Genomic DNA, 17,242 nt, shown 5'->3' with positions numbered 1-17,242 from the left:
CAAACTCAAATAGATCAACATGACCCTGTTTCTTTGATTAGGTCTGTCAAACATGATGCAAGTAAACAGGAACAAAAACGACTCAGTGTCTGGGGTGGGGGGGGGTGGGGGGGCAGTGACCTTTCACTGCGATCGAACCAGAGAGTCTTGCATAACAGTTTTGCAACGCCCACAAATGCCATGATGTGCCTTGAAGAAACCGAGGAACACAACTTTCTCAAAACCCCAAAGGTGGACATTGTCGTGTGTGTGTGTGTGTGTGTGCGTGTGTGCGTTTATATATTTGTGCACCCGTGAATACATCTGCATGTTTGTAAGAAGTGCAATGTGGTTTTGGCCCCACTAGGTGGCGATCTCTGACCACTGGAGTCATGCAGCGTGGAGGAAGAGAAGAAGACACCAACCTGCATCTCCTTCTGGACACGGCTGCTCTCTCCACCCAGGTCACTCCTTAGCAACTGTAGGTAAGAGAGAGGGGGGGGGGGGCGAGGGGTCAGACAGTACAGTACAATGTGGACCTGAAAAGTGTAACATACTGCTACATTTTGTGTAAGTGAAATTCATCAAATGAACTGAAATTAAGTTCGTTTTAATTGCTCCCTTTCCCAAGGATACTGGGAATGCTGAACAGAATCCTGGATATGACACAGAATTACAATATTCGAAGATTTCGAAGTTCACTCCAGTTAGTCGTTAAGTTGACCTGAGTACAGTACATTAAGGTTTAAAATAGTCCGTCTAGCACTCCTGTGAGTCACTCATAAAACCTATCAGTGTTTATCACCAAGGAGGTGGACCGCTATGCCTGCCTGTGCCATGGTGCCACTGACCTACATACAGTGTGTTTATAAATACAGTCTGATATCTGAACCACATGGCACATCAGCATTCCGCATTCATGCCCTTAGAGAGGGGGTGGGGTAAGGTAGGGGTCACAGTGGTATGGAACGAGACCCACATCTGATTGGCCGGGTGTACAGTATAGTAGAGAAGGCCTCGTTCCATTTCAGAGCCCGCAACCTCGTAAGTCAAGTCTAAATGGGGGGTCAGGTGGCTGAGCGGTTAGGGAGTCGAGCTATTAATCAGAAGGTTGTTGGTTCGATTCCCGGCCGTGCCAAATGACGTTGTGTCCTTGGGCAAGGCACTTCACCCTACTTGCCTCGGGGGGAATGTCCCTGTACTTACTGTAAGTCGCTCTGGATAAGAGCGTCTGCTAAATGACTAAATGTTCCCGAGGACCGTCTCCGTGGACAGGGCATGATTTGCATGGAGGCGTGTGTTCTGTGGACGTCTGGTTTTGCTACCTACCTCTACGTCCTTCTCCTTCCTCCGGAGGGAGGAGGACAGGTGGTGAACTCTGACCTCCAGGTCCGTCACCTGGAGGCTGAGAGCACTCTTGTCCTCCGTCTGCTGGGTCAGGGACAAGGTCAGCTCCTCTATCACTCTGAGGTGGAGGGAGAGAGAGAGAGAGAGAGAGAGAGAGAGAGAGAGAGAGTGAAAGAGAGTGAAAGAGAGATGAAGAGTGAGGGAGAGAGATGAAGTGAGAGAGAGAGAGAGAGAGAGAGAGAGAGAGAGAGAGAGAGAGAGAGAGAGAAAGTGAAAGAGAGATGAAGAGTGAGAGAGAGAGAGAGAGAGAGAGAGAGAGAGAGAGAGAGAGAGAGAGAGAGAGAGAGAGAGAGAAGTGAAAGAGATGAAGAGTGAGAGAGAGAGAGAGAGAGAGAGAGTGAAAGAGAGATGAAGAGTGAGAGAGAGAGAGTGAGAGAGAGAGAGAGAGAGAGAGAGAGAGAGAGAGAGAGAGAGAGAGAGAGAGAGAGAGAAAGAGAGATGAAGAGTGAGAGAGAGAGATGAAGAGTCAGAGAGAGAGAGAGAGAGATAGAAAGTGAAAGAGAGATGAAGAGTGAGAGAGAGAGAGAAAGTGAAAGAGAGTGAAAGAGAGATGAAGAGTGAGAGAGAGAGATAGCATGAGCTCATGAACACAATGCACTGTGTGTGTTGTTTATCTTTCATAAATAAATGAGACTCTTCTGAGTATTGCTTGACCCTGCGGCAGCATGACAGCAGCACGCAGGGCATGACGACCCTGACTTTGTGAACCTTATCATTCCTAGAATGGACGGTGTCAAAGTCAAAGTCAACACAGTCAAAGTCACGCCATCACCAACAGGCGGGTCACAGTCTAACTGAAAGGGGTTTGAGGAAGTGGAGGACCCTGGTGCCCCTCATGCCATCCTCTGCCAGGCATGGTGACCTCACCTGTCCTTGTCTGCCAGGGCCTCGTTCCCCCGGGCCTCCTCCAGCCTCACCACCATCTCCTTCTCCAGGGCCAGGCAGCGCTGGGATTCAGAGTCCGCAAGAGAGGCCATCTTCTCAGCCTCGCTCCGCGCTACCTGGGCCTCCTGGTGACACACAACCACACCACCAGATTAACACAATCACACCACCATATTAACACAACCACACCACCATATTAACACAACCACACCACCAGATTAACACAACCACACCACCAGATTAACACAACCACACCACCATATTAACACAACCACACCACCAGATTAACACAACCACACCACCAGATTAACACAACCACACCACCAGATTAACACAACCACACCACCAGATTAACACAACCACACCACCAGATTAACACAACCACACCACCAGATTAACACACCACCAGATTAACACAACCACACCACCAGATTAACACACCACCAGATTAACACAACCACACCACCAGATTAACACACACCACCAGATTAACACACACCACCATATTAACACAACCACACCACCAGATTAACACAACCACACCACCAGATTAACCACACCCCCAGATCAACACAGTAACCAGTGCGTTTTATCAGCGTGTTGTGGGCGAGGTGTAGATGTCTGCGCTGGAGGACTGACCTGCTGCAGGCGCTGGACTTTGGTCTCCAGAACCTCCTGCATGAGCCGGATCTCCTGCTGTCTGTCGTCACAGCGACGCTGGAGCTCGGCCTCATCCTGATTGGACAGGCTCTCTGCCGTCGACCTATGGGATTGTTAGTTATGGCGATGAGGCAAGAAAGCAGGAAGTGGGCGAGAAAATGATGTGACAATAAAACATGTTGTGTGACTAGAAACCAAGAAAGTCAGATTTAAAGGGATATTTTATACTTCCTTATTATCGCCTGAGATTAAAATGCCAATATCTAGATGATGAAGCAAGACCCCCAAGGCTGTCAGTTTGAGAGCAACACTGTGGCCACTCAATAATGCATGGGTGTAATGCAATAACTGGCGTCTGTGGCAGAAGGCTTTCCCCTTAAAGCAATAAACACTCATCATTTATTCATTCCTAGTCACACAGCAAGTATGAGCTAGTGTAACCATGACTAACGAACTGCTCCAGCTGGCGTACAAAAAACGGTTTCAAAGACAGTGCCACAAGAGAGCTATGTCTACTCTGGTTAAGGCCAGTCTAGACCTCGTGGGCTAACTGCTCAGGTAGCTTTGTTTATTTGAAACACAATTAGCCAGGATATCTTATTAGTCTTACTAATAGAATATACATTGTGTTTATTATTGAATTAGAATACCCGCCTAGAAGGTAGAAATCGCTTGAACATCTGCCTGCATTCTCTGTAAAAGCAACATGCTTCACTAAGTCTAAGTAGTCCATTCATTGTTGAATTTTTGACTGTAATGATGAATCTAGTTAATTATTCGCAGACAGATTCACTCGGTAATGGAGCCATGAATCAGATAAACTACTGACTGATGTTAGTACTAGAAGAAAAAATAAACATTTTGAAGAGGAATGTCTGGTCAGGTGAGAGGCTGACGTTGTGGAGGTGGGAGGGTTTCTGGGTCAGGTCTGGGGTGACTGCAGGCTGGTCTGGGGTGACTGCAGGCTGGTCTGGGGTGACTGCAGGCTGGTCTGGGGTGACTGCAGGCTGGTCTGGAGGTTGTGTCTGTGTGCACTTGAGAGGAGAAGCTCGTCTCCTCACGCAGAACAGCTGACACGACAACAGGTGTAGGGGCTCCAGTAGTGTCTCACTCAGCAAAATAAATACCCACAGCCCCCTGTCTCTCTCTACCTCCATCTCTCTCTACCCCGTCTCTCTCTGCCCCGCTCTCTCTACCCCCTGTCTCTCTCTACCTCCCTCTCTCTCTACCCCGTCTCTCTGCCCCGCTCTCTCTACCCCCTGTCTCTCTCTACCTCCATCTCTCTCTACCCCGTCTCTCTCTGCCCCGCTCTCTCTACCCCCTGTCTCTCTCTACCTCCCTCTCTCTCTACCCCGTCTCTCTGCCCCGCTCTCTCTACCCCCTGTCTCTCTCTACCTCCCTCTCTCTCTACCCCGTCTCTCTGCCCCGCTCTCTCTACCCCCTGTCTCTCTCTACCCCTCTCTCTACCTCCCTCTCTCTCTACCCCCTGTCTCTCTCTACCTCCCTCTCTCTCTACCCCCTGTCTCTCTCTGCCCCGCTCTCTCTACCCCCTGTCTCTCTCTACACCCTGTCTCTCTCTGCCCCTCTCTCTCTACCCCTTGTCTCTCTCTGCCCCGCTCTCTCTACCCCCTGTCTCTCTCTGCCCCTGTCTCTCTCTGCCCCTGTCTCTCTCTGCCCCTCTCTCTCTACCCCCTGTCTCTCTCTGCCCCTGTCTCTCTCTGCCCCCCCTCTCTCTACCCCCTGTCTCTCTACCTCCCTCTCTCTCTGCCCCTGTCTCTCTCTGCCACCCCTCTCTCTACCCCCTGTCTCTCTACCTCCCTCTCTCTCTGCCCCCCTATCATTCTGTCCCCTTCCACAAAAACACTTTGTACTTTTCGAAGAGAAGGGGGCCTGGGCTGATAAACAACTGTATGCTGGGTCCATACAGTAACACCTAGGGCCGTCCCACCCTCCACCCATCACCCTGCACGTCCAGACACCCATCACCCTGCACGTCCAGAGAGTGTGGATGCAGGGGGGCCATCACCCTGCACGTCCAGAGAGTGTGGATGCAGGGGGGCCATCACCCTGCACGTCCAGAGCGTGTGGATGCAGGGGGGCCATCACCCTGCACGTCCAGAGCGTGTGGATGCAGGGGGGACCATCACCCTGCACGTCCAGAGACTGTGGATGCAGGGGGGACCATCACCCTGCACGTCCAGAGAGTGTGGATGCAGGGGGGCCATCACCCTGCATGTCCAGAGAGTGTGGATGCAGGGGGGGCTCGGAGGGGTCAGGGGGAGGTCGGGGGGGGGGGGGGGGGTCGGTACTCACACAGCCTGGTCCAGCAGCTGTTGTCTCTCCTGCAGCTCCTGTTTCAAGCTCTCCACTTCCACCTTCAGCTCGATGTTCTGGAGGAGATGGGACACACACAGGAATGACACAGAGAAACTGTGCTGGAGCACCGACGCAGATACATATTAACAATACAGATACTGATTAACAATAGAGTTGGACAGAAATATACAACATTAACAGTATGCCATTCTATACAACACTGTCCTATGCTATACTATGCTATACTATGCTATGTTATTCTGTACTATGCTATGCTGTACTATGCTGTGGTATGCTGTACTATACAGTGTCTGACAGAGTACACGTGCGTGTGGTCGACCCATATCTCTGGTGGGGGAGTGACGCTAAAAATAGCAGAGTGGGATATCAGCACCTGCTCGCAGAGCTTCCCCTGCCCCCAGAATCCAGGCCGTTCTGCCCCCTCACACACCCCCCTCCGACCCCCCCATCTCCCCCCCGCCCCCTGGCCACAGCAACAGGGACGTTTTTAACTATTGGCATTGTGGCAGGGCAAATTATGTTTGAGTGTGTGTGCGTTGTGTTTACGAATGTGTGTTGTATTTGAGTGTGTGTGTGTGTCTGTGTGTGTGTATGGATGACATCCTGCATCACTTCCCACAGAACACACACCCGTATGCCCTGCATCTGAGCACGCCTGAAGGACCACTGCCAGCACAAACACAGATACACACGCACACGGACACACACACACACACGGACACACACACACGGACACACGCACACACATGGACACACACACACATGGACACACACACACACGGACACACACACACGCACACACATGGACACACACACACATGGACACACACACATAATCACACTAAGGGCCGGAGGGTTCTGGCTCTCATAATGTAGGTCATTACTCATAGGGTCTATTATTGAAAAGAGGGCAGTGAGATAAGGGCACCATCATGTGGTCTCTGTGTCTGTACAGGAGGGCGTTTGGGCCAGAAACACGCAGGCAAACTGGCCTTCTCTAGTCTGCTCAGGCAGGCAGGCAGGCAGGCTGGGACTCGAGCAATTCAACGGGAGCTATTGAACTGGAAAACATCCTGGAGAAGCACTTGCATTGAACAGAGTCAAAACAAAAGTGGAATCTTTGACTTTCTCGTGATCGAGGCTAAGGCCAATGCTGGGAGAATGCTGCATCCCTGCATTACGATCCTCTGAAAACCTGATTGCAATCTGGTCGTTGTATTACATTTACATTTAGTCATTTAGCAGACGCTCTTATCCAGAGCGACTTACAGTAAGTACAGGTACTTCAGTACTTCATTTGGCACGGCTGGGAATCGAACTGGCAACCTTCAGATTACTAGCCCGACTCCCTCACCGCTCAGCCATCTGACTCCTAGACATCTTGTATCCTCCACTGTGTGATAGAGCAGACATGAGTCCTGGCTGTGCTAGCTCTGAGTGTGCGCTAAGGTCAGGGGCTTCGGGCTCCACCAGGTCTGGTAGCATCGGTGGGATTTACACCAATCCTTTTGGCTCTCTGCCCCGGGTCAGACAGCAGCTGTGAGGCTATCACCTTGCCTCTAGAACTGGTCAAGACCAGCTTCTCTGCTCCAGCTCCGCCCTCACAGACATGACTGACAGGTAGACAGGCATAGCAGGTAAACAGCACAACCCTCTAATGCTCGACAGCATCTGCATGCACTGTGCATGTGTATTAAGCATCCGACAGTGTGTAGCCTTACAGTTAGTCCTCCATATTAGAGTCCTGTGTGATTGACAGCTCTACCAGGAAGCTGCAGCCGGAGATGAACAATCAACAGGTGACAGACAGGCAGGATTATTTATATTGTGCTCAGTGACTGGGATCGACACGCCACATGTCTGATTTACAGATGATCTCAGGTTATGAGATGATCCTCGGTCTACCTCGTTGTGTATGTGTCTCACCTGCAGCCCCCCCCCACACACACACACACACACAAGCATGGCCAAACACATACCAGCATAAAATACTTAAACCACACAAACAAACATGGATGGACAAACACGTACTAGCAAAAATACACAGGATCACCCCCCGAACCTTCATCGCCCCCCCCCATCCCCGGGTCGCCACGGTGACACTCACCCTGCGGTGGACATGGTCGCTGCCCTCCTCGTACTTCCCCTGGATCCTCTCCTCCAGGAAGTAGATGCGCAGCTTCAGGCTGAAGTTCTCCTTCTTCAGGTCGTTCAGGTGCTGCGAAATGGTGCGGTAACCGCGAAAAACGTTAGACATGGCGGCTCGTAGACAGGGGAAGGGGGGGCGTCCCGCGCGCCCCCCCCCCCTCCGTCGCCTCAGTCCCTCATCGCCTCAGTGAGAACTACGGACTTTTAAAAAAATCACACGCTGTAACTTCAAGACAGGTTGACGTGTGACTTGGTACTGTCCTTGTCTAGGACGACGCTACTCCGACGCTGTCTAAGCATGGAGTGACAGTCCGAGCCTGAGAGGGTGTCTTCCCCCTCGGTGTTGGGGGGGTGTGTGGGGGCGGGGGGAAGAGGGGTGAGGGGGGCATGGGTCATGGATCGAGGGAGGGGGGATGGGGGGTAGGGGTGGTTGTGTGATAGGCTGTTCAGTAGGGCTGTCTCTAGGAGGGTCTTTTTTGGGAAGCTATCCCAGGAATCTGTGGGCCTGGAGACAGTGTGGAGTGTGTGTGTGTGTGTGTGTGTGTGTGTGTGTGTGTGTGTGTGTGTGTGTGTGGTGGAAGCAGGACAGCAGACACGCACACTGACAGGGAAAGCAAGTAAGACGAACATGAACCCTAAATGCAGACTAACCACTGTAGCTTCAGGTAAATGTGGTATGTGGAGGTCTTCGTACGGACAGGCGGGTGTTTGGCCAGAGGGGGGCGGTATAACTCCACCCCTCCAAACCCTGGTCACCTGAGGTGGTCAAAACCCAACACACCCTAACTTTAAGGGAGTTAAGGGAGTCAGTGGCTGAGCGGTTAGAGAATCGGGCTAGTAATCAGAAGGTCGCTGGTTCGATTCCCGGCCGTGTCAAATGACGTTGTGTCCTTGGGCAAGGCACTTCACCCTACTTGCCTCGGGGGAATGTCCCTGTACTTACTGTAAGTCGCTCTGGATAAGAGCGTCTGCTAAATGACTAAATGTAACTTCCAGACTCCGGAGAGCTGCACTAATCCAGAGCTATTTTAAGCAGCCGAGTCGCTCTGGAATCCTGGGACACAACAAGTCGTCTCCTACAGAGACTCACACCTGGTTGGAACACAACATGACAACCCTGCGTTCCTTTAGCAGACGCTCACATCCGACAGACAAACAAACAGCCAATCGTAGACACACAAGTAAGGAAGTGTTGCAGATGCGATGGGGAGGATGGAGGGGGTTCCTCTGATTTCTACAGCTAAGTGTCGTTCCCGTGAGAGAGGAGCCTAGCCGAGTCAGCGAGCTGGTGTGTCTAACACTGCAGGCCTGGACACAACACCTCGCCAACCATAACAGGCCAATTAGGTGTCCTTTAAAGAAGATGACTGTCTTCATTACGAGACATGCCCGTGAAATGAAATCACTGTGCTTCTCTCCCACTTCCCTGTGTGTGAAAGCATGCCAGCACTGGCGAGAGAGAGGCACTTCGGAAACATTTTCCAGGCTCCTCCACAAACTCCAAATTGCACCCCCCACTGGGTTTATTATCGCGGTGGATCTCGCAGGCCATTATTACAATCCGAGTGGATTACAGTGAAACAGAGAGATCTCTGAAAGCGGGGCCTCCTGGAGAGGCTCTGCCAGCCGACGCCTCGCCGTCTTTTTCCCAGAAGAAGAGGACTTCCCTCGCCAGCGGTGGCCATTTGCATCGGGCGCAGACCCGTGGTTGTGTTGCCATGGTGCCCCGCGCGGACGCAGTCATAACAGTTTACAAACGCGCTTCTGCTGTTACATTCGTCTGTCAAAGGCAATTAGGGAAATGGCGCCCCAATGGAGGAGGGGAGGGGAGGAGAGGGGGAGAGGAGAAGAGGAGGGGGGAGAGGAGAGGAGGAGGGGGGGAGAGGAGAGGAGAGGGGGGGGGAGGAGGGATGGGGGGAGAGGAGAGGAGAGGAGGGGAGGAGGGGGGGAGAGGAGAGGAGAGGGGGAGGGGAGGAGAGGAGGGGAGGGGAGGAAGAGGGGGGGAAAGGAGAGGAGGAGTGGAGGGGATGAGGGGGGGAGAGGAGAGGAGGGGAGGAGGGGGGGAAAGGAGAGGAGGATGGGGGAGAGGAGAGGAGGCGGGGGAGAGGAGAGGAGGGGAGGAGGGGGGGAAAGGAGAGGGGAGGAGGATGGGGGAGAGGAGAGGAGGGGAGGAGGGGGGGAAAGGAGAGGAGGATGGGGAGAGGAGAGGAGGATGGGGGAGAGGAGAGGAGGGGAGGAGGGGGGGAAAGGAGAGGAGAGGAGGATGGGGGAGAGGAGAGGAGGGGAGGAGGGGGGGAAAGGAGAGGAGGATGGGGAGAGGAGAGGAGGGGAGGATGGGGGAGAGGAGAGGAGAGGAGGCGGGGGGAGAGGAGAGGAGAGGAGAGGAGAGGAGAGGAGGGGAGGGGAGGAGGGGAGGGGAGGAGGGGGGGGGAGAGGCTACCAGTTAGACATTCTCCAGCTTCACTGGCTGGCTGTAGCAAAACTAGGATCTCTTGATACTAGCTCCTCTACACAGGACCGACTCATTATGAGCACAGCCAGGAAATGTGCATGATGCTTAAATACAACTTTGTCTTCAAATCTCTGGAAGACAACAGAGTAAGCGGACCTTAACCACTACACAAACTGAAACCAAACAGGAAAACCTAGAAATGATGTCCAATCATGATGAGAGGAGCAGTGTACGACTCTTCAGTTTAGTTTACTAGATTGGAGTAGTCACCTTAGTCAGTGCATGTGTGTACTCAGTAAGAGGGGAAAGTGAGGTAAGGCTGGCGAGTCGAGCCCAGAGTCAAAGCTTAATGACTACCTGAACGTGAACCAACCCTAGTCCGACCACACACACATTTGGAGGAGAAGATATGAGGATCACTACAAATGTTCATCATTAAAGTGTGCCAGAGGGTCTGGCCCCAGACATTCAGTTTTTCTTAAATGTTTATTAAGATGAATATAACACCTATAATAGATTTATAAGGGGAAAGGGTGCCATAGGCCACTGTTCTCATACTGTTAAAGCACAAACACAATCAATTACATCAAGCAACCACCATGTCAAACAGGCTAATCATTCTTTCCCAGGCTAGCACTGTTGTTTTCAAATTTTCCAGCTATAATTATTACTTCTTACATCACCCTGCACCCATAATTATATGTGTAGAAATTGGTCCAACAAGAAATAATACTAACTGTTCCATGTTTGAAGCTTATTTACAAGGGAACCAAGTCAAGCAGAAAATGTATATTCTCACCGTCTCCAAGACAACGAATGGAGGGGGCGGCCAAATTCAATTGAGACAAAATTGAGAGCAGTATAACTTATAGCTCCAGTATCATGTAATGTGATAAAGGAGTCTGCTTGTCTGAGTCAGATGGTAAGAGGCACTGCAGTCAACAAACATCCGAATGCTACATTAATAAGCGTCCAGGTTTTGTAGCGAAGACAAATGCATGGGTACCCCCACCAATCAGCCTGTCACCCAACACTTCACTGACTGTATATCAGCCGACATTTGTAGCTTTGGTTACACAAGGGAGTAACAGAAGGTGGGTGTGTATGCGTGTGAGTGTGTGTGTGTGTGTGTTTCACTTCAAGCCATCAAGCAGCATGCTACCTTCCTCTACCTCTACACATCCACCTCTCCCCCATCTCTCTTTCTCAATTTTCATCTCTCTCTCTCTCTCTCTCTCTCTCTCTCTCTCTCTCTCTCTCTCTCTCTCTCTCTCTCTGTCTCTGTCTCTGTCTCTGTCTCTGTCTCTGTCTCTGTCTCTGTCTCTGTCTCTGTCTCTGTCTCTGTCTCTGTCTCTGTCTCTGTCTCTCTCTCTGTCTCTGTCTCTGTCTCTGTCTCTGTCTCTCTCTGTTATATCATTCCCAGATGTGGTGGCAGAGCTAGGTGCCAGTGGTATGTGAGTGGAGGGTGATGGGTGGTGCTGGGGAGGGTAGGAGAGGGCAGGGGGACTTTCTCTCTAACAGTGCCAGGCTCTCATCAGGGCTACGGGTGTAGTGATGGAAGGGTGGAGGGGTGGGGCGGAAGGGGGATGGGTTGAGGGGGGAGGAGGGAGGGGAGAAGGGGTGGGGGGATGGATGTGTGTAAGGGTGGATGGGTAGAGGAGAAGAGGGGTGGTGCTGGAGGGGGGGGGGGGGGAGGGGGTCGGATCCCTTTTCCAGCCGTCCTGCCAACCTCCCTGTGGTCACAGCACAGAGCCTCCCTGCTTCGACCACAAGAACAGCCTCCATCACCCAGTACACACACACACATCCTACTCCGCCACACACCCCTGCCTCCACACACGCTGAGGGCCCCACACCCCTGCCAGTGCAGCAGAGGAGGTCGGGGTGGAGGGGGATTGGACCGGGGCAGGGCCCCCCGCGGTGGTGGGAAGGACCGGGTCACACGCTAGGGCTCGGGGGCGCGGTGCTCGGTTACGCCGGTCGCCGTTCTTCCTCGCCCGTTCGCTTCCTGTTTCGGTTGAATGTCACCAAAGCGACAAAGACGTCCCATAAAAAGGGAATTTAATCCCTGTTATTTGTTCGAGTTTTTAAAGCATTCACTAAGACGTGTCGTGGTCTGTGTGCTGTTAAAGGGGGATTACAGACAGCGCCAGGCTGGCATCCCCTGCTCTGCCTCGTGGAAACCACTCAGAGTCCGTCCCAGTGTGACCCATGCATGTCTGAGGTCATGTGATTTGTGGAGGGAGAATTGTAAATATTGTCTCTAATGCGGGGCTGGCCGAGTCTCAGCGCTGCTGTGGTCTGCTGATGAAGGACCAACCGGGTTTAACCAGTCCACCTTCCTGTCGACGCTGCAGCCCTCTCGTGCTTTATAACACCTCCCCCTGTTTGGTGAGGTACGCTCACCCGTGCCAGGGGGAACCCAAGCATCCCAGACCGTACCATTTACTGGACGGGTGACTTTAAAGCTGGAATTGAAACCCGGCCTCAGGAGCGCTGTTTGGCCCCGGATCAGATGCTCCAGCGCCGCTCGGCCTGACCCAGGGTGTCTGAGATACCTGACCCCCGGAAGTGAGCTTTTTCCCGGGGCAGGTTGTGACGGATGGCCCCTGGCCTGGAGCTCTGGTTGATGGTGCAGGGTGATACTCCCAGAGAGGGCGCTGAGGCCCCGACTCAGGCAGCTCTTGGGGCAGGCTCCATGGCCATCGCTGGCCCCACTCAGCCAGGAAGGAAACTCTGTCAAGTCAACCCCGCTCTGGGCCAACACAACCGCTGTGTAAATGTCCACCTACTCCTCCTCCGCTGGACTGTAAAGAGAGGGGAGCTATCAAGACTCTCTCAGAGGACTGGATTAGAATATTCCACTTTGAAAGCTCGTGGTTTTTGCGCGTGTGTGCGCTCGTGTGTGTGTCAGCTTTACACTCTCTTGTGCCTTTTGGGTGTTGAACATACACAGGTTGTGTATATTCGTGAGGGAGAAGGAGAGAGAGAGAGGGAGGGAGGAAGAATCTGGACCCAGATCAGAGGCTCTCCTCTCACATACCACTCCCTCCATTCAGAGGTGTGACTGCTGCGAGTCAGCCAGACAGGATATTACCTCATCCAGGGGGGTGTGGGGGGAGGGGAGGGGAGTGGATGGTGGACAGCCAGCATCAACGCTAAGATAAAAGCTGAAAACATCAGGGGGGTCAGAGGCTGGAGATGGGAGGGGAGGGGGGGGGGGAAGGAAATAGCCCCTTTCCATTAAGTCTTGCTGCTGGGGCTAGAAAGCCAAAGGGAGAGCAATATCGAGGAGAGGGGGGGGCAGGGGTGGGCAGGGGTGGTTATATTACCTTCTAGAACAAAGGGATGACATAATGGTACTTAAAGCGGAGAGATGACCACGCGTTCAATCACAGAGACGTCTGATTGAGCCTCGCTCCATCACCCCCGCGTACAGCCCATCTGTCTGCAGAGAGTGGTCTCCCTGGGCTAGCTGGGAGACACTGTGTGTGTGTGTGTGCGTGAGTGTGTGTGGGCTCGACTGTGCGCGCGCGCGCGTGTGTGTGTTTTAGAGGGAGAGGGAGCATCTTAGAATACTGGAGGGAGCTTTTCATCATGTCTTCAGTGCTGGAATGAATGTTAGACTCTGTAGTGGACACGGCCCAGCAAGGAGCAGGGAGCTAACATGATTAGAGCTAGGGTGAGGAGATAGTGACTGTGACACACACACACAAACACACACAGAGCCTACTGGTTACAACCCTTTTGTCAGCACTGCTCTTGCAACGCAACGACGACAAGAGGCAGCTGTAGCAGTAGAACGTGGCAGCACTCTCAGGAAAAATCCCTCCCTCGCGTTATGAATCACAGGACGCCGTCCAAAACACACAAACACACAAACACAGTGTTCAGCCCACCACCTCATCTTCTGATGGATCTATCAGGGGTTGTAACACACACTGTGGTGCTCGGTCTCTCTCCCCTGGTTGCAATCATTAGCTTCCTGTCGGGGGTCTCGGATCACACATTAGGCAGAACACCAGGGCCTCGTCCACCTCCTACACACACTCCAGACAAGATCTCCTCTTCTCCATAGGGAGGAGAGAGAGAGCGAGACAGAGAGAGACAGAGAGAGACAAGAGAGAGAGAGAGAGAGAGAGAGAGAGAGAGAGAGAGAGAGAGAGAGAGAGAGAGAGAGAGAGAGAGAGAGAGAGAGAGAGAGAGAGAGAGAGAGAGAGAGAGGAGATGATCTAACCATCTGTGTTGCAATTTGGCAGTGTTTGACTTGAGAGAAGTCTTGATTTGATCTGGTCTGTCAGGGAAAGACAATATGTTCTCTTATCATGTAGCCTAATTTAACACAAGGCTGAGCACACACACACACACACACACACACACCATCTATCCATACCTGTTCTAATTCCAATTCACAACAGTTTCCCCGCACACACAGTCAGCAATGTTCAGACAACTACATAAATACCCTCTCCAGGTTTGTATACAGAGCGATATACACATGTAGCTAAATCGCACGGGCATGTATTTCATGATGCAGGGGAGGCTTGTGGTGGAAAGCGCCCGTTTTCCCAGGAACTTCTTTCACAGGGTAAATCTGTCTCTGATTCCGTGTGTTTATGGCGGGTCTAAATTATGGTATCAGGTTCACTCGGGTCCAGACCACTGCCAACTGTCATGAACCCTCCCCACACTGCCTGCCCTCGTCTCCGGCAGACGTGAAACCCAATCCAGCCCTGAGTCTCGCTCCCTCTCTCGCTCTTTCTCTCTGCTTGGATTCATTTTGCTTGCCGGAGAGGGAGAGCAATAGAGAAGAAGAGAGAGGAAGAAAGAGGAAGAGAGAGGAAGAGAGAGGAAGAGAGAGAAAGAGAGAGAGAGGAAGAGAGAGGAAGAGAAAGAGAGAGAAAGAGAGAAGAAGAGAGAGAAAAAGAGAGAGAAAGAGAGAAAGAGATAGAAAGAGAGAGAGAAAGAGATAGAAAGAGAGAGAAAAAGCTGATTTGGTAAACAAACACCCTGCTCAGAACAAAGGATCTCCAGCCTCATCTAGAAGGAGGGGGGAACAGTGATGGCGAAACTGTTTTGTGAATGAAGTCCAGCTGACAAACAGACAGGGACAGCTCACCACAAACCTCAAGGTTTCAGAGTGTGTTTGTGTGTGTGTCTGTGTATTCAAACTGACATTCTAGACCTACAAAATCCAACCATGGATATCAGAGAGGAAACACAATGCCTGCTCTCCTTCATGACAAACAGGCTTCGAAATAAAACACCCGTACCTGGTGTGTCCAGGAGATGGCACTATCACAGAGGGCATTAAGGAAGTCTGCACCCCCCTCACCACCAAAAACCCCCTTCATATGAACCCTGATAGAGACAAACGGATGTGCTATAAAACCACGTGAAGGATGTGTTGTCTGAGCATGCCCAGTCTGTGATCGTTAAGGCTGACAGTGTATGGATCACTAGATTCATGCCTGCACACGTGGGCTCAGTACAGTGTGTGTGTGTGTTGGAGCCCTGCTCTGTTGTCCATGGAGAGACAAGAGAGGGACAGAGAGCTGAAGCCTGAGGGCCCCGTGGCACCCAACCATCAGCAGGCAGGAGGAGATGAGACTGTGACGCTGGAGGGAGGGAGGGAGGGATGGAGGGATGGGGGGATGGAGGGAGGGATGGAGGGATGGAGGGATGGGGGGAGGGATGGAGGGAGGGATGGAGGGATGGAGGGATGGGGGGAGGGATGGAGGGAGGGATGGAGGGAGGGATGGAGGGATGGGGGGAGGGATGGGGGGATGGGGGGAGGGATGGGGGGATGGGGGGAGGGATGGGGGGATGGGGGGGAGGGATGGAGGGATGGGGGGAGGGATGGATGGGGGGAGGGAGGTAGGGATGGGGGGATGGGGGAGGGATGGAGGGATGGGGGGAGGGATGGAGGGAGGGATGGAGGGATGGAGGGATGGGGGGAGGGATGGAGGGAGGGATGGAGGGATGGAGGGATGGGGGGAGGGATGGGGGGGATGGGGGGAGGGATGGGGGGATGGGGGGAGGGATGGGGGGATGGGGGGAGGGATGGGGGGATGGGGGGAGGGATGGAGGGATGGGGGGAGGGATGGGGGGATGGGGGGAGGGATGGGGGGATGGAGGGAAGGGCGAATGGAGAGGAGGGACACATGTCCTCAACTCTCATTATTTTCCATAGAGAGAGCACATCTGTAGAATCACACACACACAGATGCCCACAAAAACACCACACACACACACACACACACACACACTGAGGGCTTCGTGTGCTGTCAGGTCACAGCAAATAACTAGACATCCTATCCCTCACTGACAGATAGTCACAGCCTTCAACACAGAGCTACGTACAGTACTGCCAGCAGGACTCATTACGGTATAAACAGCAAGTCCTGCCTGGTCTCCTGTCATGACCAAGCCTCGACTCAAACTAAAGTTACAGTGTCTGGGGAGTGCTACCTTTACCTCCACACTAAACAGCCTAGAGAGGGGATCTCTGGCTGCCTATCACAACAACGGCTAACGGCTAACGGCTAACACCATGGCTCTCTCCCTCGTGCAGAACTCTTCTGGCTCTGACGAACGTAAAACAGTAGAGGGAGGCTGTTTTGAGGCTGCGTTCACTTACGCAAGGCGTGTTTAGGCAACCTCTGAACCTCTACTGTCAAAGCAACAGTTAATCACTCCGAGAGCTGCTGGTGGCCGTATCGTTACAATCAGGACAGGAAGACGTGTTTCTGAGGTGACTTCAGGACACGTTTACCGCACACTTTTGCGACTTTGATCCAGTTGAGTTGCTTAAACGTTCAAGGTTTTAGTATTTGTAAGCGATATGGATAGGGTGTGTGTGTGTGTGTTTTGCACCAAGGGACGCCAAGAGTTGCTTCAAGAACACGTACAGAGCTCTCGATGTTCTTTCGTAAGCCGTCTGTTCACTGTAATGTGTTTAATCAGATGAAGACCATTACCAAACCCTGCAGCATGTGAAACAGTGTCTGTAAGACGTTTCTCCCGGACGAGCAACACAGTCCAACACAGAGAGAGAAGCTGGCCGTGGTTATCCCAGCTCTGCCTTCCTCTGACAAATTAAATAAGCGCTCATCTGGTTCTTATTAGGCTCTCGTTAGGGATAATTGGGAGTGGTATTTACAAACAGCATTACTCCATTCTGGCCTGAGCTGGGCTGGGCCAGGCTGGGCCAGGCCAGGCCGGGCCAGGCTGGGTTACATAGCTGCCATGAGCAGCCCAGAGGAGCGCTGCTCAATGTCCACAGCGGGGGCCGGCTCTTTAACTGGGATTTTTGATGGTTCGATTCTTATGTTTCACTGGCAGTGAACATATTTTCACTGGGGTGGAGAGGGT

The 17,242-nt window shown here is 52.5% G+C and overlaps 1 protein-coding gene across 2 annotated transcripts in view; it reads right to left on the bottom strand.

Moving 5' to 3' along the window:
- pde4dip (phosphodiesterase 4D interacting protein) overlaps window positions 1-17,242 on the bottom strand; it is a 50,710-nt gene that overhangs the window by 21,554 nt on the left and 11,914 nt on the right. For both annotated transcript variants that reach the window (XM_062452894.1, XM_062452895.1), the window contains exons 4-9: window positions 7,376-7,486; window positions 5,245-5,321; window positions 2,911-3,034; window positions 2,254-2,396; window positions 1,309-1,444; window positions 405-458 (exon numbers count right to left, since the gene is read on the bottom strand). In XM_062452894.1, the coding sequence (XP_062308878.1) occupies window positions 405-458; window positions 1,309-1,444; window positions 2,254-2,396; window positions 2,911-3,034; window positions 5,245-5,321; window positions 7,376-7,486 (645 nt within the window). The remainder of the gene's footprint in view (window positions 1-404; window positions 459-1,308; window positions 1,445-2,253; window positions 2,397-2,910; window positions 3,035-5,244; window positions 5,322-7,375; window positions 7,487-17,242) is intronic.

Source organism: Osmerus eperlanus, chromosome 26 (genome assembly GCF_963692335.1).
Source record: "Osmerus eperlanus chromosome 26, fOsmEpe2.1, whole genome shotgun sequence".
Lineage (NCBI taxonomy): Eukaryota > Metazoa > Chordata > Actinopteri > Osmeriformes > Osmeridae > Osmerus > Osmerus eperlanus.
The sequence above is the reverse complement of the archived record's forward strand: the minus strand, read 5'-3'. Positions and strand labels throughout refer to the sequence as shown.